The 23,130-nt window shown below is 42.8% G+C and overlaps 2 protein-coding genes across 5 annotated transcripts in view; both read left to right on the top strand.

Moving 5' to 3' along the window:
- prkcg (protein kinase C, gamma) overlaps nt 1-7,215 on the top strand; it is a 32,229-nt gene extending 25,014 nt beyond the window's left edge. For all 4 annotated transcript variants that reach the window (XM_069537047.1, XM_069537048.1, XM_069537046.1 and 1 more), the window contains 8 exons: nt 273-446; nt 749-840; nt 1,359-1,421; nt 1,577-1,715; nt 3,546-3,626; nt 3,797-3,904; nt 4,281-4,421; nt 5,471-7,215. In XM_069537047.1, the coding sequence (XP_069393148.1) occupies nt 273-446; nt 749-840; nt 1,359-1,421; nt 1,577-1,715; nt 3,546-3,626; nt 3,797-3,904; nt 4,281-4,421; nt 5,471-5,632 (960 nt within the window). In that variant the 3' untranslated portion in view covers nt 5,633-7,215. The remainder of the gene's footprint in view (nt 1-272; nt 447-748; nt 841-1,358; nt 1,422-1,576; nt 1,716-3,545; nt 3,627-3,796; nt 3,905-4,280; nt 4,422-5,470) is intronic.
- A 2,652-nt stretch (nt 7,216-9,867) lies between these two features.
- On the top strand, nt 9,868-22,917 carry cacng7b (calcium channel, voltage-dependent, gamma subunit 7b). Its single transcript, XM_020093090.2, has 6 exons — nt 9,868-10,196; nt 14,197-14,392; nt 14,634-14,720; nt 15,301-15,441; nt 18,695-18,840; nt 19,426-22,917. Exons 2-6 carry the CDS (start codon nt 14,197-14,199, stop codon nt 19,864-19,866), a joined length of 1,011 nt encoding a protein of 336 aa, XP_019948649.1. The 5' UTR covers nt 9,868-10,196; the 3' UTR covers nt 19,867-22,917.
- Nucleotides 22,918-23,130: the final 213 nt, after the last annotated feature.

Below are 23,130 nucleotides of genomic sequence, written 5' to 3'. Positions count from 1 at the left end.
AAGCAGAGAACATAGAAACAGAAAGGCAGGGATTCAAACCAGAAACCTTCCTGCTGCTCCACCATGTCGCCTTTTATGTCAAAGCAATGAAAAAACTCTGTTGATGTTTTTCAGCATCTGCACGTCATCTTCTTTTCAGCTTGTGCAGTGTCTATAAATAAACTTTTTGTTTATTTATGGATCTCAGCAGTTGAAAGACTTTACAGTAGCTTCTTTTAAAATCAGTACTTTGTTGTAACAGTAACTCATCCTCTTTTTTGTTTTTCTGCAAGGTGCTGCTGGCGGAGGAGAGAGGCAGCGAGCGTCTGTTCGCAGTCAAAGTGTTGAAGAAAGACGTTCTCTTCCAGGACGAGGACACGGAGAGCGCCCTGGTGGAGCGGAGGGTCCTGGCGCTCTCCTCTCGCCCTCACTTCCTCACATCACTCTACTGCGCCTTCCAGAGTGAGGTGTGTGTGTGTGCATCTGTGTGTGTGTAGAAGTTGTGCAGGGTCGGTCTCAAATGAACCACATAACTTTCATTAAATCGTCCATAAACCTGTCTGACATTTGGTCTGTGTAGTTCTCCCAGGAGTTGTTTGAGTCCAGGTTGGCTGAGAATTTCGATTAATAAATGAAATAATTAGCTTGCTTTCTTTAACAAGGTCCTCGGTCCTGGCGGAGGGGTTTTAACAGATTGCTTTTTAATTTGGACAAGAGGTCATTATGTATGGAGACTGTGTGTATGTACGTGTGTGTGTCGTTTCTGCAGGACCGTCTGTATTATGTGATGGAATACGTCAACGGAGGAGACCTGATGTTCCACATTCAGATAGTTGGCAAATTCAAAGAGCCTCATGCAGCGTATGTAGTTTAAAAAGCTCTTTTCTTTTTTACCTTTAATCACAGTCCACATCTACAGCCTCTCATTTCCTGCCTTTTTCATAAAACTCTCTGTTCCTTTGCACACACCCTCGTCTCTTGCCTTTGTTCATTATTCTCCTCGATTCATAAAAAGTCATCAACTCAAGTACCGGCCCTCATCTCTTTCCTCCCGACTTTCTCCTCCCACCAATCTCACCTTTTCATCTACATTTTCCCTCCCCCTGGCTGTTCATCTAATCAATAATCTTTGATCAATCATCTAAAACTAATTTGTGCTCTGACACTCATTTCCAGCTCCCTTTCTTCATCTTTTTTTCCATCTTTCATCTCTTTGGTTACTGTCCCTTTCATCACCCTCTCAAGCTCCACTCCCTCTCTCCTCTCCTCTCCTCTCCTCTCCTCTTCATCCCCTTTTGAATTAACTGAAAACACAAAGCAACCAATAGCGTCCCCCACCCCACCTCTCCACCCTCATCTCCCCTCTCCTCTCCCTGCAGGTTCTATGCAGCAGAGATAGCAGTGGGCCTCTTCTACCTCCACAGCAAAGGCATCATCTACAGGTAAAGAGCAGCGCTGCTCGTCTAACGTGGCCTGGTTTGGTGCTGTCGCTGCTCTGACACAGATTTATCATGTCTTTTCTGGCTAATGAGTGTTGTAAAGGTGTTATCTATCAAAATGATTCATACCTGTGCGATCAATCTTGCTTCTCTCGCAGGGATCTGAAGCTGGATAATGTGCTGCTTGACAGCGAGGGCCACATAAAGATAGCCGACTTTGGGATGTGCAGGGAGGGCATGTTCGAGGGCGACACCACTCGCACCTTCTGCGGCACCCCTGATTACATCGCCCCCGAGGTACACTGACACCTGCCCTCTGTCCACAGTTGCTCCCTCATTTCCTCGTGTTTCACCCCTCGTTGTTTGCTTGACCTGTGTTTGCAGCGAAGTGAGACTATATGTCGCGTCACTGCTGCAGCTCCTCTCGTCTTCTCCGTCCTGCCTGACCTTGTCAGCATTTTTGAATAATTTACTTCCCTTAATTCAGTTAGTAGTGGTGTGTGTCTGTGTGTGTGTGCTTGTGGACATTACATAAATCATAACTGTCCTTCAGAAACCCTGTATTACCACGTTATCCCTTTTCTTTCTGAATTTTTTAAGTCTTTCTTGAAATAAAATTCAGGTGCAGTTACATTCACTGGTACATTTGTTTGCACTAAACAAGATACTTCTATTGTGTGAAGTGCAAGAGTCCTTGTGCCAAATGATTTCTAAAGTTTATTTGAAGCTAACAAGAGGTTTCAGAAGTCTGAAGTGGATATATCATTAAAACAACCATCGTAGTGCAAGATTTCAAACATCCCTCTTTGTATTTCCTCTGGCTGTGTGTCTGTACAGTGGAGGGATAGTGAGACGAAAAGGGAATTTTTAATTAACAAGACTATAACTCCTTTAACTCAGACCCCTGATGTCTCATATTAGTTTGTTTTGTACATTATTTTTACACAGAAAACGGGTTTGTGAATTTGGGATTTTGTCCTGCATCACATCACACCTGACACATGTCTGGAAACTATCTTGTAATGGCCAGTATGCTACATTCTGAAGCATCAGAACTTGTTTCAGTGTTCATATACGACGGCTGTGTCTCAGTAGGAGCTGATTTTCCATTAACCAAAGGTCGGCAGTTCGATCCGTGCCTCCCCCCTCCGCCCAGCGTCCTCATGCAAGACACTGAACCTCAATTTTCCACTGATGGCTGTGCCTGCAGTGTGTGAATGTGTGATTAGGGAGGGAAAAAAGTGCAGCATGTAGTCGTGCCGTATAGGTGAATGTGACTTGTTCTGTAAATTGCTATATAAATACAGTCCATTTACCTGCTCTTGTTTTCAATCCATCCTTTAATGTTCATACGCTCACTCACAGAGTTCAGACCGAGTGAACTATCGCAAACCGATATAATAAATGTCAACGGCACATATCATCTCCTCTGAAATGCTTTAAACAGTGGAGGTGATTTTGCTTGACACGCTTTTGATATGTAAAATATCTGCATGCTGTATGTTTATGTTACAAATCCTGTGAAATATCTGTGTGTGTGTTTCTGTGTGAAGTGGTCACACACATTAATTCAGCGAGTGTGTGAAGCAGATATCCAGCCTGTTTGATTTGTGGACTGGTAGTAGACAGATCCAGTGAAGAGAGGAAGAGAGGATGTGACTGTTGTGCACGTCTTTGATATTGTAAACCTCGCAATGGAACCCCTGGGTATTGACTCTCTTATGTAAACACCCATTGATTCTCCTGGATCTGCCATTTTGGAAGAGATACAATATATTTCCCCAGGGGCTGGGGATTGTGCGCACAGACACACACACACACCAGGGAAACAAACAAACACCAAAACATGCAAACATGTGCACATACACACACACAAGCAGGCAAACGCACAAATCCAAAGTCATGTGTTGATTATTTCTGAGCTCATTCATACTTTTACCCTCCCTAATGCCGCACTCTCTCTTTTTCCTCTCGCTCGGCTTTTCAAACCGGCTGTTTATCCTCTGAGCAGCCGACTGCTACAACTCGGCTTTCTCTCACTCTCCCTGTCTTCCTTTCACTTCCTTAACTCTGCACTGTTGTCCTGCTCCTTCATCTCCTTTCCTCTTTTCTCTCCATTCTTTTCAGATTGTGGCATACCAGCCCTATAATACAGCAGTGGACTGGTGGTCTTATGGGGTGCTGCTGTATGAAATGCTGGCAGGACAGGTAACAGTCGGCTTAATCCTATCATAGACCCATGTGCACACTTAAGCTTAAGCCTTCAGTCCTTTGTAATCACTTTCCAAAGAACTTACATTTCAATATATTTGCTCAGATCCTCATGGCTGCTCTCATTTTTTGTTACTTCTCTCTCTGTCTCTGTCTTTTCCCTCTAGCCCCCGTTTGATGGTATCGATGAGGAGGAGCTGTTTCAGTCCATCATGGAGCAGAGCGTGTCGTACCCCAAGACTCTCTCTCGTGAAGCTGTTGCCATCTGCAAGGGAGTGAGTCATACATTTGCTCACAGATAATTAAGATAATTCTATGTGTAAATCAGAAACATGTTATGAACCAACAACACATTATAGGATATAAGACATAAGATATAAAAAACTTAAATTCAACATTTTAGAAAACATGCATATCTGCTTTCTTGACAGGAGACTGACACCACTCTCTTAAGATGCTATAGCTGCAGCAGCTGTTACATGAACTCTGCCTCCATTCATAGTGCACACGCAATCAAGATAACTGTGCATTGACATAAGAAGAAAAATCACATATCAGAGAAATAAATAAAGCAAAGCAAGTGTATAGGCCCTGATTATAGTCATGCTGTTCTTTTCTTTTCTCTCATTTTTCCCTCCTCCTCTCCTCCAGCTTCTGACAAAGCACCCTGCGAAGCGTCTGGGCGGAGGAGAGGACGCAGAGAGAGAGATTAGGGAGCATCCGTTCTTCCGCTGGATTGACTGGGACCGTCTGGAGAGACTGGAGATGCCGCCGCCCTTCAAACCCAGAACTGTCAGTTTAACAGATGGACTCCACAAATCCCTTTCGTTCTTTCTTTTTTCCTTTCTTTAGTTCTTTCTTTCTTTCCATGCCCCCTTGTCAATGCAAGGTGAAACAGGAGATAGTTCTCGTTGGCATCCATATAGTTAAAATTATTCATTCTTCTTTGCAGAATACATATGATGTGAGCTTTGCTTTTTTTCTTAATGGTGGGCGTAATGTTTTGGATGGTCTTGTTGATCATAATAATTCTGTCCCCAGCTTCTGATGTAAGCAGTTATTTCCTCTCGATCCAGTTTCTCTGGCCGAGAGCCAGTTCTTTGGCTGTCGAAACACAAAGAACTGGTCTGAGATCAGACTCTGGCTCCGACCCGGCCCTTGAACTTCCTTGGTGTGGAGAAGGGGAATTAGAGAATTGAAGCTGTCACTTCTTTCCATCTGTCTCCTTCTATCTCTCCGTCTCCCTGCGTTGTTCTTCTCTCAGCCCCCCACTTTATGCGTGCCATTCCACCCCCTCCTCTCCTCTCCTCTCTGTTCTAACAACCCTCTCTCCCTCCCTCTTTCTTTTCTCTCTTTCATCACCTCTGCTGGATCCTGGAGATGGGCTCTGAGCACTCGGGCACAGACAGTCCAGTCACAACAGACAGGCCCCTCTGACCTTGAGGTCCTTCTTTCTCCTCCCATATGCAAATGTGTGTCATCATTAGCCTGCCACACACCGGTCTCTGGCCTCCGCCGGCCAGCGGTGAGGTGTGCCTTGATTGAGCTGAGTGTGCTCTGGGGTTAGAGGCCAGGCCCATTAGCTAAATGAGATTCATACCATCCAGCAGAGCGACTGTCTTATTCTGTAAAGGAGCAGGAGAAGAGACGTGAGCAGCTTCCTGCCGACAGGTGGTGAGGTAGACGGCTCCTCAGAGGGGAAAGTGGGTGGTGGATTCCTCACATTATTTATTTTGGCTCTTATTCAGGAGGAAGTTTAATGTGGGTATGATCAGTATTAATCCTGCACACATCTTCTTCATCTTAAATGCACATGCCTTCTTTTTTCTTTTCTTCATCAGGGCGGAAAAAAAGGTGAAAACTTCGACAAGTTCTTCACTGCAGCTCCGTCAGTGCTCACTCCCTCCGACCCGGACATAATGGCAGCCATCAACCAGGAAGACTTCGAGGGCTTCTCCTTCCTCAACCCAGACTTTGCCCCATCGCCTCTCACCGCTGTTTGAAAATAGCTCCCACACCCCTTTTAAATGTAATCCCCTTATTAATAGTAGTTTTATAACAGAGAATTTGAAAATCAAACTCCTCTCATAATCAGATTCTGACGTTTACATGAAACTGCCATGACGCCTATGTATCCATGCACTCTATTTGATGTATGTATTTCATCTCGATAGTCTCAAGGCAATTATTATAGATTCCCATTTTAGAGTTTCTTTTTTTGTAAGACGTCCATTAACTTGATATAAGATGGCTGTAGTGTGACTGTAGTATGATCACATACTTCACCTGTATGCATGCACTGTTTGTAGAATGAACTACTAGGAATAGATTATCCAAGAAAGATAGACAACCGATTTATTTTAAACATTTCCCACTGTTTTGATGAGCATCATCTTGTGTTGTAGAAACCAAACAAAGACATTATTCCAGTCGGCTCTTCTCTCATGCAGCTGTGGTTCAACTCCAGGTAGTGGGCAAATCAAGTCCATTTTTAATCACTTTTCATTTCACATACACAAGTTTTCCTAAGAGGTCTGCTCCAGTTTAACACGACACAGTAACTCGGCATCCAAACCACTTTGGTATTTCAATACTATGATGCGAGCTGCATGGGCAATAATGGCATCCCATGGAAGCATTCAGTCAGGTTCCTGTGGCCCGGCTGGACCTCTCGGTTAACGTCACACCAGCGACCTCCTGTGACCCAGTGAGACAGTGAAACAGCTCAGTGGGCACAATGTGACGCTTAATGCAGGATACAGCGCTGCCCTGCAGCTCAGGCACACGCTGCCAGGAGGCCGTCCTCACATTGCTGCATAATTTTTTTCTTCACAGATTAGTTTTGCCTCGTGTTTTTTTTCTATTATTCCTTTGCAAATTATGGAATTGGGCCTCGCAAATTACAATATATGCCCTCCTTTGCAAACCTTACATTTGCACTGAAATATTTGTTTGCTTATTTGGAAAAAATGCCTCTGGCCACAGCTAAAACAGGAGAATTATACTTTGCGCAGGTACATATATACTTATGTATTTTAGTAGTGTGTACCATGAGGCTTTTTGCTGTGTAATGACACTCGCAGCATTGATTAGGGTGTAATTAAAAGTGAGGCTCGCCGGGACTGTTCAATACATGGAAAAATAATAGCAGCACTGTCATTAAACACTATCTGAGCAGGGCAGGTGGCAACAAACGTACAGTTTAATAATCCCATTACAGAGCTCTTATCTCACAAAGCAGACGGTCATTTCACACAGAAATCTGCTCCTTCTTCCTGAATGCATCTTTATGACTTTTTTTTTCTGTGAAGGCAAAAAGATAAATTTAATGATACCTCATCCCGAGGAGAATAATCCTACTTTTTTTGTTTTAAGTGCTGATGTTCATGCCCATGTAACTGGTGAGAGTAGTCAATCTCTTTGCTTTAGCTTTGTTTGACACAAAACTTATGAAACATTACATTTACAGTAGACATTTCAAACAATTACAGATAAGCAATAGATCAGTTATAAATATTCTTTAGTTCATTTCTGTTTTTACGTGCTGGAAAAAAAGAACGTTGAAATAAAGTCTCGGGGAAAGAGAGTCATGGAACGAGGTGTTTCCTTCTGTGATGTTTGTGTGAAGCCACTGATAAACAAACATGCATCAGCTTTGTCTTCACCACACGCCTCTTCGTCACGCTCACTTTTCACACATACTCACACTCACAAGTGCAATCACAGCAATGTAGACACACACACACAGCGAGAAGATGCTGACCCCTCTATTTACTGGGGTGCTGTAGTTGTCGAAGCAGCAAATCCACCTCTCGGGCATTACACTCTCACTCCCCTCTCCTCCTCCTTCTTCCTGTCGTCCTCCCTCCCTTCTGCTCCTCCCTTCCTCCCTCCCTCCCCTTCAGCATCATGATGGGACTAATATCCCCATAGAGATCTGAGTTATAACAAGTTGACCTTCACTTTAAAATCTCATCAACTTACAATCTCCCTCTCCGCCTCCCTCCCCTCCTCTTTATCTGCCCTTCATCTCTCTCTCTCTCTCTTCCTCCGCTGTTTGTCTTCAGTGTCAGTGCCGCACTGTAAATGCTTTACTGTGTTGTTTCCTCTTGTCCTGTGTAAAATGTAGAATTTATTGTGGTTGCTGTTATCTTTGAAACAACCCTGCTGTCGTGTGTTGATACAAGTGTCTCGTCATGTCGTATTTTATCAATATTATGATCTGTTTTACACATATACTTAATATTCTCTCTCTCATGGCGTACAAGACAGTGACACACTGAAAGGGCTGCAGAGGAGAAAAACAGATGAACACAGTTTGTGCTGTGATATAGTTATTTAATAGTAGAAAGATTTAAACTACAAAAACTATCATCAATAATAAATATAATGTAAAGGTGAATTTTTACTGTCAAACATCTGGACAAACATCCAGATGTTCTTTATGTAATTCATTTTTACTAATCATGTCGAGATGTTATTATGACTTTCGTATTTAGTCCTGTGAGGAGGAAATTACGAGACATAGCTTTTATGATGGCAGATGAGGCTTATTAATAATCTCTGTAACACACAATAGGTGAATTATATCAAACGGATGCATTTCACACTGAATTTTCTTCATCTTTAAAGAAAACAAAACTGTTATAAATAGATTTTTTCTGAAAACGTTTTTTTTCATAATTTTTTTTTCAGCATGATATAAACCTGTTTTTGACGTCTCATTTCAAACTCTACACAACAACCTTTACTCCAACCTTGACATTATATGGAGCTGGACCTCCAGTGCCCACTGATCGGAGCTGTGTGTGTGTGTGTGTGTGTGTGTGTGTGTGTGTGTGTGTGTGTGTGTGTGTGTGTGTGTGTGTGTGTGTGTGTGTGTGTGTGTGTGTGTGTGTGTGTGTGCGTGCGTGCGTGCGTGCGTGCGTGCGTGCGTGCGTGCGTGTGTGTGCGTGTGTGTGTGCGTGCGTGCGTGTGTGCGTGTGCGCACACAAACCATAACTCACTGTCACTGTGACATGATATCATCCCTCATCTTCACTGCTGCCTCTTCTTCCTCCAGCTCCATCCCTCCTCTGTTTCTGTCTCTCATTGTCACCCCCCCCCCCCCCCCCCTCTCCTCCTGTGCTCATGCCCTGAGGTCAGAGTGTGCTGCAGACTATTGATATCGTTACTAAAAATATAGGGTTCCTCCACCAGCCGGCTAAAAATAGAGCAAGGGACATAGACCACAGGAGACATAGGAGGAGCGGGATGAAGAGAGAGGGATTGTGTTGCTATTTCAGTGCTATTCACTTGTATCGAATGAAGGTTAAATGTCTTATCAGTCTTGAAAGAACTATAGTGTCCATAGAGGACTTGTGATCCATGTGATGTTTTCTACTTCCACCTGATAGAAATGTGAATAAAATATAATTTGACCTGAAGTTTGCAGCCTGTTTCCCCCTCTCCACTCCAAATCTGATCTAGTGCCCCATCTCACATATGTGTCTCTGGACTTTTCCAAACTGAATTTCAGTCTATGAACATTATCACGATAAAGTACAGTGCTGCCAATGCAGGTTGTTTACTTCAGTTTCTAATGTTTTTAAAAGATAGAATTAAAGACAATTGTAGAAAAAAAGTGCGAATTAGAAAATCAGCAACACAAGTGGCAGCAAAATCCACTTGTTACTGAAAGTATTCAGTAACATCATTTAACATAGATTAAGAATTAATTTTCTTTGTGTTACTCTAGTTATTTTAATTATCAAAAAAGGTTTTAAGATGTGAAAGGTAGAAGGGTTTGCAAATGAAAATTAGCCTTTCAGCTAACTTGGGTGCATTAACATTCACATGAATGTCGATTAATGGACAGTGTTGCTTTTGAAAATAAGAATAAATTGACAAAACATTAATGCACAGGAAAATCTAAATTGTGTCTCATATAATGAAGTTATAAAACAGGTAGTGATGGATCGTGTTTGCACAAACTCTCCATCGTTCAGCATGATACCACTGCACAGTACACTTCAATGAAAGAACGATAAAGACAAAGACAACATATTTGAAGAGGGCTTGATAGGATGAGATGTAATAGTTTGACCTCTCTCTCCCTCCCTCCCTCCCTCCCTCCCTCTTCCACTCTCTCACTCTCTCTCTCCCCCTCTCTCTCCCTCTTCCTATCTCTCTCTCTCTCTCTCTCCCTCCCTCACTGCCTCTTCCTATCTTTCTCTCTCTCGCTGCCTCTGCCTCTCCCTCTCTGTCCCTCCCTCCCTCTCTCTCTGCCTCTCCCTCCCTCTCTCTCTCTCCAACACTTCTCCCCACTGCTGCCGCTACAGTATGTCTCTGTTGTAGCCAAAGTAGCTTTTGCTGAACCGAGCCACCGCAGTGCCTGGGACACACTGAGTGGAGGAGAGAGTGGGGGATTCGGAGGATGGATAAGGGGGCTTCAGGGTAAACACCGAAGAGAGAGAGGGAGAGAGAGAGAGGGAGGGAGGAAATAGTGAGAAAGACCAAAAATCCACCAAGCCTCCCTGGTGTGAGGTTTCTTGGCTACTGACTTGTGCGCACGACTCTCGTGGCAGGGTGAGTATTTTCTTCCTTCTGAATAACACTCGTGTGTGCTTGCGTGTGAGCGTGCGTGGGGGTTTTATTGGCAGTAATTGTGATGACGACGCCTTTGCAGCCTGACTTAGTCATTTTAAATGCGCGTGTGTGTGTGTGATGACAGCTGTGGAAAGAGCAGCGTTCATGTCGTGCCCGCGTAAAGACGGACGCTCATCAGCTCCATCTGAGGGCGCACAGGAAAACCACCTCTCGCGTACATGTATATTCACTCCCTGCGTGTTTGATTAGCTCCCAAATGTGTGTGCGTGAGTCGCTCACATGTTCCCTCCTCTGTTTATCATCTCCAAACTCCGCGTGTGAGTGTGTGTGACAGCGGGTGTGGGGGCGGGGGCTCCTCCAAACAATCCCCTGCGCACATCCCTGCTTCATTCACTGATCCCGCTCCACATACATGAAGTTAACACTGGATCTTCATGCTCCGATCTGCTGCAGACTTTTTTTTTACCACGGAGTCCCTGCGCAGCTGAAATGACAAAATCAAGAGCAAACCACTGAGTCACGATATTTTCCTTTGAGTCGTTATGGAGTCATTTATATTTTCCTGATGAGTGATCGCAAGCCCCCCCCCCCCCGGTCTCACATCTTCAGACGCTGCACAGTCAAGGTTGGTTAGTTTAGCGCAAGTGTGTGCGCGTCCCCGTGGTGCTCGTCCACGTTGCTGGGTACTCCTACCATTTTTTGGGCCAAGGTCTTTTCTCTGACTGATTCTGCTCCCTGTTCTCCTGCCTGTTCTCCTGCCAGTTTCTACACTCTCCTCTTTCTGCTGTTTTCCCTGCCTGGATATTTTCAGCAGCTCATCCGTCACTCCCTCTTTTCCTCAGTGTCCCTCTTCCCTGATAGACTTGGAGGTGATGTCAGTCTGTGCAGAGAATTAAACCCTTTGTCCCCCTTGTGGCTCCTATCTAACCAATTCAATTGGGCTCATTACTTTCTGGGTGAGGGAGCTGAGGGGCCTGTCTCGCTGCTCCAGAATAGGATTGTTATCACAACTCTAACAGGGGAAACTGATTTTTCTTTTCACTCAATCTCAATCTCAAGTCAACAATGGCTTTTCCTCCAGCGATGTTAGCACAAAACATGGTTACAGGAGGAGAACTTGTCCCTCTCTTCTTTTTACTTCCAGTAGAAACCATCAGTGTGTATTTCATGTGCTGGGGGGGTTTCTGGGAGAGATGAGGGAGCTGTCCGTGGTGCTGAACGACTCTGAAGGAGCCACTCAGGCACGTCCACTCGTTTTTTTGCAGTGTTGCAGCTCCAATTGATTTCACACTCATTCCTGACCACTTTGGCACATTCTCTCAGATGCTGGGAGGTGTGATCCTTCATCCCCCAGTCAAACGTCCTCTTCGCTCCCGGTCATCTTTCTGTCTAACCCCCTTCAGTGTTTTTTTTGCAGAGACTTTACTTCGAACTCTCTCATTCACTCAGGCTCAAACCTTCATCGACTCTTTTTTTTCTCCCCCATCCTCTGGCCTCACCCCTTCTTGTCCCCCCGTCCCGAGAGTCAGCAGCAGTAACAGACACTGTTGGGGCCTGCTGAACGATTCAAGAACTGCTGATTAAAGAAGAAAGAAAATGATGAAAAATGAATGAAGCTGACATGACGCAGAGAAATCCATAAAGATCTCAGCTTCACAGAATAAATGAGTGTAAAGCAACTTATATGCCATACATGTGTGGCCTTTGCCTGACTCCTGAGTGGCTCTTATTTAAGTCTTTATTAATAGTCACTTCTTCAAATCAGATGTCATCGCATGCACTTTATCTTCTTAGAAATAATATGTTTTAAGTCTTTCTTTCATAACAGATAAGACACACATCTTTACTACACAATATAGGAATAATGTTTTTTTAATTCATGTGATTATGGCATAAAAAACATTCAAATTACAGTGTGCCCTCTTTTTCAAAAATTACATTTGCACTGAAATATTTGTTTTCAATTTATAAAATGTACCTTTAACTAATGTTATTAAATGGAATGAAATGATGTATCCCATCAGCAACTCACGCCATACGTCGCCAGTTTCTTTCAGCCTTAATATGCCCAAAGAGGAGGATTTCACAGACGTGTAACCTTTACCACTGCAACAGCTCTATTCATCCCTGCAGCTGTAAAGAAACTCAAGTTACTTCTATAGTGGTCACATCTTGTGCAGCGTCTGTTCAGATAAGATGAGGCCGAGTTTAATCTTTAAGAGTTTATTACCCTCGACAATTATCGTTTCTATTATAACTCCGCTCCTGAAAGGCTCAATGGCTTTTCAAACAAAGGAGGAAGAGAGGAAGGATAAAGTGCTCATTATGTTATATTACTTCTTTTTTGTTGAGGGTGACAGATAGATTGTCAGTATCAAATTAATTAGTTACTCAGTGTTTGACAATGCACAACATAGAGGTGAAACATATTTGAAGTATCAGTTATTTTGTAAGATTCAGATTATTTTGCCTGTAGCCAGCCATGTAAGTGAGTGATGCTGGTTTCCTTTATTTTAAATTGTGCTCCTGTTGTAGTTGTGACTGAGTCTTGAATACCTGCTCTTTGTCACCAAGCTGGCACATTCATCATCGTTCTTCGCGGCCGTGCCTGTGTGCCACCGGTCAGCTACTACTGTGTCACGTTCAATTTCAAGTGACGTAATGAACTTGAATGTCTGTGAAATACAGTGTGAGAGTCACAGATGCGTGTAGAGACAAAAAATAAATATCTGCAGCAAGTGACAGATGTTATAGATGTTATCAAATCAGTCTGGGCAGAGCTCCAGCTGAAACTATGAAAGGCCATACAATTCTATCAAGTAATGTGTACTTAGACGATGCAGGTTCATTAACATGGGAACATTTTCAAGTAATCATATGAAACATGGTTTAAAACACTGGGTTATATGTGGGAAAGTACAAACGAGGGCCCGTTACACTCACATACAAATGTATCAAAATAACAATGAAGCCAACTTCTCACAGTGGAATATATGAGGTTGTTGGATTACACTGATGATCATCCCATTGTCCCATTATAACACATGATGTACAATATACCTCACAAAACGAGGCTGATTAAAGTATATACTAACCCTGCTCTGTGTTTCCCACGTGCATTTACTCCCCCTGACTTGTCAAGATGATGCTACTGAACAAATGAAGCAAAAGGGCCAGTGGCCGGGGAATTACACACACACACACACACACACACACACACACACACACACACACACACACACACACAGATATACAAAAAAAATGTGCATAGAAATGCACAGATTCATACAGACAGCACGCTCAGAAGCTCTGCAGTGAGGTCTCTCTCTGTCAACCAGAACTAAGTCACAGAAAGACCATGTGTGAGTCATTCAGGTTCTCTCCTTCCCCTCGTGATCTCGTGTGTGTGTGGTCCAGGTATTACTCATGTTGTGGGGACCTAAATCTGTCACATTAAGAGGACTTGTCTTTCTTATGAGGACAAAAACCAAGTCCACTTAATGTTAATCATTATATTTTGAGTTGAAGACATGTTTAAAGGTTATAGATTAGGTTCATGTTAGGATATTTGTTAGGGTTCGGCAATGAGTAACTGGTTAAGGTTAGAGGAAATCAATGTAAGTCAATGTGACTCTTATTGTGTGTGTTTCAGTTCTTCAAGTCTTTGCCCATAACTTCACTGGTTTACCGTGTTTAAGTCATCATCTGTTGCGTTGGTTCCTCTCTGACCTTTAACACGATTGGATGCCAGTGGATGTGTCATTAACTCATCTTTAGCAATAACGAGGCAAGACAGGGAAACAGCCAGTAGCAGTTTGCATGCGTGCACATCGAGTGTTGCTCTAAGTGCACCTAATCACCCCCTCCACCCCCACACCCATGACCTCTTTCAGGTTACCCACATATTTTCATCTCTGCAGGTTTCATGTATTCCCCTCTTTACCTCTAACTCTCCTCGCCCCCTCGCTCTGCCCTCCAGATGAGTTCGTGCAGCAGCCGTGCGTTGACCATCCTGTCCACAGTGTTCGGAGCCTGCGGGCTGCTGCTGGTGGGGGTGGCCGTGTCCACCGACTACTGGCTGATCATGGTGGAGGGCATCATCCTGCAGCAGAACCAAAGCATGGAGGTGAAGATGGCACTGCACTCAGGCCTCTGGAGGGTTTGCTTCGTGGCCGGTAGGAATATACATGTTTGAATATTCAAAAATTGAAAGACTCACCCTAACCCTGCACAATCTGAGATACAGTCACACAGTGCTGCTATGTGTGTGTGCACAAGCTGCTGGCCTCTGGAATCACAGCTGTCAAAAAATATGATTGTTACCTGTGAGCACAGACCTACATGCTTTTTTGGTTTTGTTTTGTGTCTACGTGCATCACTGACTTTGACTGATTTTTTTTCTCTCTTTCCTCACAGGGTCAGAGAATGGGAGATGTGTTGCCTCAGAGTATTTCACTGAACCCGATATAGAGATTACCACTGAAAACACAGCGAATATCCTAAGTGAGTAAAACATGGATTAACGCAGTGACATTACACATCATCCACTGTGGCTGTGAGAAACCACAGAGTCCCCCTGCTGATTGATTGTGGCTACTGTAATTTGAGCATCATTTTATTAGAGCTGCAATGATAAGTAGATTGATGATAAACTGAAAATTAATTTGAACCTCTTGGGATAATTGATTAAGCGTCTGATGTCTTTTTTTATGGTAGTGTTAAAATTATGCAGTTGCAGTTTCTCAAGTTGGAATGTTCTGTTTGTCTTTGTTTTATATTATTGAAAACTTAATGTTTTTGGGTTATGACTGCCGGTTGAACTAAATGTGAGTTTTACATTATACATCACATTGGATTCTAGGAAAATTTAAAGGACCTCTTGTCAAGCACAACCCACAATATCTGATGTTTTTATTACTTTAACAAAAAAAAACCTCTTTCCCATGAGGGTACATCACAACATGCTGTGCATACATTACATTTAGATTGTAGTTACTAATATGCTTGGACATTATCATTTCTAGCAGGTAAAGGACACATCCCATCAACTTTGTTAAACACTGTGACCTCTGTCTCTCTACAGAGATGGTGCGTACGGCCACACCCTTTCCGATGGTGTCGCTGCTCTTCGTCTTCACCGCCTTCGTCATCAGTAACATCGGACACATCCGGCCTCAGCGCACCATCCTGGCCTTTGTGTCCGGCATCTTCTTCATCCTCTCAGGTGGGAACCATTACTCATGTCCCCCCATCACCACTCCCTGACTCTGTGACGGATTACAACTGCCTGGAGTGTCCTGTGTCACATGTGCAGACGCTCCATCGCAGCACTATTTTTAGTGTTTGATGCAGGTGTGTACACTGTTATCAGGAGAGCTGAGAAGATTCGTTTTCATGACACCTGCATGGTGAGAGTTTTCTGATCCTTGACTTTGCACAACTCTGAAATGAAATTGACTTCCTCAGATTCCCATTAAAGACTTGAGGAGCACTAAATAGAGCATACACTTTCACCAAGGCCCAACAGTCTCCAAATTTCACATGCTCATAAATATCAGTCCTCTAAATGTGCCAGATTTTTTTTTCATCAAGAGCCATAAATTATTCTTTGGGAAAACGGTGAAAGTGTTAAAAACGCCCAGTCTATTAGAGAAAGTGAAAAAAACAATCCTGGATCCATCCACTGGTTCTCATCAGCACCAAACTGTGTGACTCATACAGCATCTTTCACCAAGTTCATGGAAATCATTTTTGGTTGTTTTTGTATAATCTTGCTTGACAGGGGCAAATGGTGAGTGGACTTCTCTAGTCTTGATAACCATTCGAACTTCCGACCCTCTGATCAATTTGAACCACTCTACCTCCTTACCCACAAGCAGATGGAAACATGACCTCCTTGGTGGAGCTAATAATAGCAAAAGAATCAATATGACACAAAACAATATTCAGTAGGTTTTTCTTCTCTGTGTAGCTGGTTCTCTGGATTAGTGTAATTAACCTTCTTGGACAGCAGGTGGCTGTAATGCTTCCACTTCCTGTGCCCAGTGTGCAGAGTACAGAAGTGTCAGGAGCCACAGTGGAGCTCATGTTCTGTGAAAAGCTGCTTCACTCGACATGTTTGAGAATAAGGCAGCGCTGCAGAGCTGTGACGTTGGGCATCAAACGCAGTCTGATACGACAGCTCCGACTTTCCATAGCAGCCCTTTGCTGATAAAGGGTGCAGCAGAATAATAGGTGTTATGTAACGGGGGTTATGTAATGTTCATAGGCTGCAGGAAGTGTCGCAGTGTTTTACTTTATGAGGTATTTTCATAATAGGGTGATAATAAGGGGCAAGCATGTCAAATTGCTTTTCAGCGGTTGAATATTCTGCCGCACTAAGCCTCTCTCTCTAAACACTTCCTTCCTCCTGCTTCCCATACTCACCCCTCACTCACCCCCACCTCCCTCATTCAAGCAGCCTCTCAATGTTCTCAACCCCCCCCCCCCCCTTTTCTCCCTCCTCTCATTTCCTGCTCACCCCTTCACTTGGAGTATTTTCTTGCAGTATTCACTGTGGACCTCTGTGGTGGTGTCTGTGGACCATTGAGTAATGTGAACCTTATTCTGTTGGCACCATAGTGGTCTGATGAATATTGTAGCTCGGGTTTGTGGTGTTCTGGTTAATTTTACAGGCAGCAAAACACGCAGCATGGAGCCACAGCTGTTCAAGCTCGGTTAGAGGCTGATTTCTTCCTGTGACTTTTTGTTTCTCTCTGGCAAACACAACACACACATCGTCTTGCACGTGCATTTGTTCCTGCAGACACTTCATTTATTTTACATTCTTCTCCCTTTTTTTCTTCTCACACTTTTCTCTTCTTTCATTTGCCCTCAGTGTTCTCGTTCATGTCTTTGCCCCTCGGTTTTCTGGTGTTACTTATTTAGATGAAGATGTACTGTACATCCTCCGCAGGATTGACAGCAGCATGGTTTCTGCATTTTCCGTGCTTTTCAATGTTAAACCGACAACACAACCTCTTAAACCGACCCTTCGAGTAAAGGACATAACCGTTGACAGCCCTGTGGTTCACTTGAATATTCCAGTGAAAGCTAAAAATACTCATATTTGATGCTTACAGCATGCAGCTTTCTTTGAATATTGATTCTTCGATGTTGCCCATATGTTGTTTCTCATGCATTTAAGATTTGGAAGCAGCGTATAGAGCATGTGATGGTTTCTGAAAGAGGAAGGGGGTTTAATGTTGCATGTGTTGCTTCTGGGTAAAAGGGTCTGGGTGAAAAGGCATTTCTGTTTTTTCATATAATTACTATGGTGAATACATAAACACACTGAATTTTACAGAGAACACTGCAGGCGGGTCTTACTAAATCTCAGAAAGTGTGTCAAGCCATTTTCACATTTTACTTCCTTTTTTGAATATATCTTTATTATGATTATGTTATATTAGGATGAACCAAATTAAAAAGGGATAAAAATATCACATTACAAGGCTACAAGTAGATTAAATGCATGTGTCTATTGGGATACGTTTATTCAAATTAAAAGTTAAAAGGATGTCCATAGAATGTTTTAAGAGAAACATAGGCCACTTTACTTCTTTTAGTCATAGCAGTAAATTTTGACCCGATGACGATTTTACTAAAAGTCAGTGTGCAATGTTGCAGATATTATTATATGAATCATCATATTACTTATATAATAACATGTATGTAAACTAATCTCTATAAATAAATGTTCATTTAGAAGCTGCATAACATTAACTGATAAAATTTCCCTCAGTGAATTTGTATGCCTTTCAATATCCTGCAGAACAGGTATTTTTATAGTAATGTTTATTCCTTATTTAACATTAAGAAAAGATTGTGATCTGCTGCTTGATTCTAAAGAAGTCATAAGTAAGCTGATGGTTTAGCTTTAACATGAGATGTGGTATGTTTACTTTTATACATTTACACATAAAGTTAACCACATGCTGACCGTCCCGTGATTAAAGAGGTAGCACTTTGTACACTTTAAAAACAACATAATTCTGTTTCCCTTAAAATGTATTTTGACAGAAGACATGAGTCTGAATATAATTTTGCATCAGACTGTGAGGAGAAGAGAACACGAGGCTGCTCAACATTAGAAATATGTCATAAGGTCATCCAAGCATGCTTTACAATTCTTCTTCTCCAAATATTGAAGAGATCATAGTTTTAAAAACGAATCGGGTTTCACTTTTTCATTATCTCTTTATTTGTCATTATACTCCTCACATCTCTTCATTAATGTTAATATTTTGGAGGCTAATTGCTCGGTGTGATCACTGCACATCCCATCTCTCTCTCCCTCTGTCTCTCTCTCTCCCCCTCGCTGTCTCTGAAACCCTCACTACACCGGTGATCGCTTTATAATGGCTTCCACACTCAACCTTACATCTGCCTCTCTCTCCCTCTGTGACTCCGTGTCCCTGTTAATGTGCTTCGTGCAGGCCTGAGTCTGGTGGTGGGCCTGGTGCTCTACATCTCCAGCATTAATGACGAGGTGATGAACCGGCCAAGGGAGCCCGAGCAGTTCTTCAACTACTACTACGGCTGGTCCTTCGCCTTCGCTGCCTCCTCCTTCCTGCTCAAAGAGGTCGGTCTGGGCATGTGTGTGTAAGAGAGAAAAACATGGAGGGAAAGGTGTGTTTGTGTGGAATATGCTGCTCACGTCGAACATATATTAATTTCTAGTGCCTGGCAGATGTTCCCTGGAGTGCAGGGATATGAAGTGTGAGTGGTTATGATGCAAAACTGCAGGGTTTGTGTGTGTCTGCGTGCGTCCTCACGTGTGCAGCCCTGCTTGATGCAGTGTCATGTGAGTCCTCTGCTCATCCTCCCACCTCCTCTCACTCCTCCTCCATCAGCCTCTTTCCCATCATCATCAGCAGTGCTGCTCTTAATGTGATGCAGTGGACAGTTCAACACAAACTAACCTCCTCCCCTCCTCCCCCCCGCTCCCCTCTTTCCCCACACTCTTATTTCCTTCTTTTGCTATTTTGTATACAGTTAAATTTAAGCTAATCTTGAATCCTTCCATCTGGAAAAAGTGCACACCTTCTTCCTCCCTCATCATTTCACCTCATTTTTCATCTGATTAAATCACCATCACTTGTAAACAGATGAGATCAGTTCATGGGACTAAATCCCCCCCCTTATCTCTCGCTGATTTATTCATCAGGGGGCCGGGGTGCTGTCAGTCTACCTGTTTATGAAGCGTTATGCTGAGGAGGAGATGTACCGCCCCCACCCTGCTCTCTATCATCCCCGCCTGTCCGACAGCAGTGACTACAGTGGCCAGTTCCTCCACCCAGAATCCTCCTGGCCCCCGCCAAAGCGCGGCCGCAGCACCTCCGAGGCCTCCAGTGACATCTCCATCCAGCTCAACCAGGCGCCACCGGTTCCGTCCAAGAGCAAGCTTCAAACAGGCGCCCATGGAAGCCCACCCTCTGGCTCCTCCTCTGCAGGGAGCTACCCTCAGTCTGCTGGTTACCCCTCCACACACACGCTGCCCAGGTCACACTCCTCACATCCCCAGGGTCAGGCCCTTCCCATGCCCCCATCACCTGTGCCTCCTCCTCACTATCATGCACACATGCAGATGAGCGCCTCCCCCTGTTAGGAAGAGAGCGCACTGTGGAGGTAAGGAGAGACACAGACTCCTCATATTCATGTATGCTGTACATTTAGATGTGGAACAGACTAAACACTGAGCTTGGATCATTTGAGATGAAGAGGCGAGAAAATGTAGCTTTAGAACAACCTGAAGACAAAAGAGATTGCACAGATTGAAAAGGAAGATTTTACAGAAAGGGGCGATGAATGAATTGAGGAATTCAGATTTTCATGAAGGAAAAAGAGACAAAAGACGGTAGAGGTGAGGTTGAGCGACAGAGGAGATGCAGGAGAGGCAGAGCGAGGCAGGGAGAGAGAGCGAGGAGCTGCAGTAAAATACGAAGATGCTGCAGTGCTGCGGGAAATTTGTATGCACTTGGAAATGTACAATGTAAAGCACTGATCACAGAGACTGAGGATGCACATAGTTTTATACATACGTAATTCATAAAAGTAAGCGGACTGCGAGCCTTTTTTCTAAAAGGTAAATATGAATAATATATTCTTGTCTTCTATGAATTTCTTACATCATCAATCCAGTTTCATGACTCACAATGTCAAAGCAGTATCATAATATTATTATAAATCAAAAGATATTAGTTACAATATAGAGTAATTCTGACATGAGAACACTATATGTGAACGATGTTGACGTTTGTAAACAGAACACAGAAGTGGATGGTTTAAAAAATATCAGGAGGACAAAACTTTAGGTTTTTACATATATGTTTGAGATACAAAGTTGTGACTTCTTGAACATTAAAGTGCACATGAGGACGCCCATACAGATGTTGTAAATTATAAATAAAGCTTTGACCGAAGTCACACCTGGAGGATATCTGACTCATTCTGCTTCGGACAAAGACGAGCTACAGTCCACATCAGATACTGTACACATCAGGCTGGTTTCACACAGGGACCACTCCACAGTGACACAGGGGTCTAATGCCCTCTACTGGTCACTGCTCTGCACTGACCCTGGACCAGATGTGGGTCTAGTTCACCACTGGAGCTGCTGTTTGTCCAGATGTGGAGTTGCAGTAAATGTCATGGGGCAATGAGACGTTTTGAGCATGTGACAGAGACGTGTGTTTTACAGAGCAGTTCAAAGTATTTTTTAAACTTCAAACGCTGTGTATATATATATCTGGAAAACTCACATGATAAAAGTATAAATACAATTTTCTCTCACTGCTCATAGGACGATACCACTGTCTGTGACATGCAGGTCCTCTAGCTTTAACATTTCACAGACAAAGTAATGGCCACTACTTTATCCCAACATATTTGATTGAATGCATCATACCATATATTCTTAGAGGGTAAAAATAAATGGCAGTGATGAAAATGTGATCCTGAGTGTTTAGGACCGCAGCCTTTGATTGTCTTTGTAAAGAGCCAATTTATTATTTTGTTGGCCCCCGTTGAATATTTAGAACGTGATATAAACATTTAATAAATCATCTGTAACATAAGCAGAAGTGGTTCATATTCACATATTTGTCAACATCTGTAACTCTGTTGGCAGGAGGCTGGTGAACAAACAGATAATGAATGACAATACAATAAACAGTTTGATAGCACGTAACGCTTGAAGCTATAATTGTTAAATACTGTGTGTTAATTGATTATTAATTAGTAATTTACTGAAAAAAAATGGCAAAAAAATATCTTTAAAGCTGCTTACAACGACTGCACAATGTGTTAAGACACTTTTATTAAATGTTGGTATGCTGTAAAACAATTCAATAATTCAACCAAATTAATGATATTCCTTCATTTACTTCATTTACAAAAACTATTGATTCATTATTTCTAATCTAAGCTCTGAATGCATTACTCTTTTTCTGAAAAGATAAAATGGTTCTTCCTTTATGGTGGCATTTCCCCCATACACCACTAGGTAGCAGCCTAAATCACAGGACATTACAGAGGCCGTTAGCCTATAACATATGTTGAGCCACCTATGACATGTTATAAATGCATTTTAGCAAAACAAGCCTGTATTCTTTTTTGGTTTTCTAGTATATTTATCTGGAGAATTGTAGTAATGCTCTGACAAAGCTGCTCAAACACTCTATTATATATCATATGTAATAATATTCTGCTCAGAAACCGAGGACCTGCATGTCAGAAACAATGGTATTTTAATTTAGAATATTCACATTTAGTTAATTAGTTTTTTTAAGGCACATCATACATATAGAGATATGCAGACATTGGTGTATCTCTGTAATGAGAGTCAAACCACAGTGTCATTGTGTAATGGCTGGTTTTCATTATCACTGTGATGCTTGAGAGAGGGAAACACACTGACGTCCTGCAGGTGATGTGTGTGAAGACGTAAAGTGAGCTCTTTAAAATATCATCGTTTTGTTTTGCAGAACTTTGTTAATCATGAACAAGTTTTTTTTAAACACCCTCCTGCTTTTTGTTTATGCGGTTGCACAAATCCAAACTGAGGTGAAGGCTAGTGTCGCTACAGCTGCTGCTCTTACAGTCAGAGGGTAAAGTGCCTTGCTCAAGGGCATTTCAGCCGAAGCTGTTGAAGAAGATCACACTATATCCCTTTCTAGATTTGACCAGCCATCAGGCATCTAAACATCTGAGTTAGTCCACTCTCTAACCTTTAGACCCCTGACCTCTGTGACTGTGGGCAGCTGAGCAGCATTTCGGTTGTTCTTTAACACTTAACTTTCCATTATAATGTCAGGAATTATTCACTCATCATGTGGTGCCTGTTAAACTGCAGCAGTTCTTTTCTTTTTCATCTCTGTACCTTTGTTTTTCCCTCTCAGCCCCCAGCTCTCTTCTTTCTTTGCCTCCATAAGGGTGTAGCTGTGCACGTTTCTGCAGAAAGACCAAGTCTTCTTGCACATGAAAAGAAAAAATGGATGAAACCAATGTTTTTCAATGCTTCAACGCTGTATAATCTGGGTTATAGACGACATGATTCAGTAGAAGTTGTAATAAGATCACTTGTTGTTGAAAGTGTTGACTCACTTTCCTCACTTTTCTCTGATATTATTGAATTAAACTTTAACATGGATTCATTTCACCCTGTCTGTTTCCTCACTGGTTATTTTTGCCATGATGTGTTTCTATGTGGATACATTCTCTAGAAGTTTTGCATTTTGATGTAGTAAGAAGAGCACACCATGCACTGGTTATATTTTCTGGCTGGTGTCAGTGACGGAGGGAGTCACTGTGTGTGAGTTCACGCCACACTGTAGTGAACCATGGATGTTAACCCGACTCCCTCCTCAGTCAC

The sequence above is a fragment of the Paralichthys olivaceus genome, chromosome 13, assembly GCF_024713975.1.
Source record: "Paralichthys olivaceus isolate ysfri-2021 chromosome 13, ASM2471397v2, whole genome shotgun sequence".
In the NCBI taxonomy this organism is placed as follows: domain Eukaryota; kingdom Metazoa; phylum Chordata; class Actinopteri; order Pleuronectiformes; family Paralichthyidae; genus Paralichthys; species Paralichthys olivaceus.
Note: the sequence above shows the minus strand (reverse complement) of the source record. Positions and strands in the feature narration are given on the sequence as shown.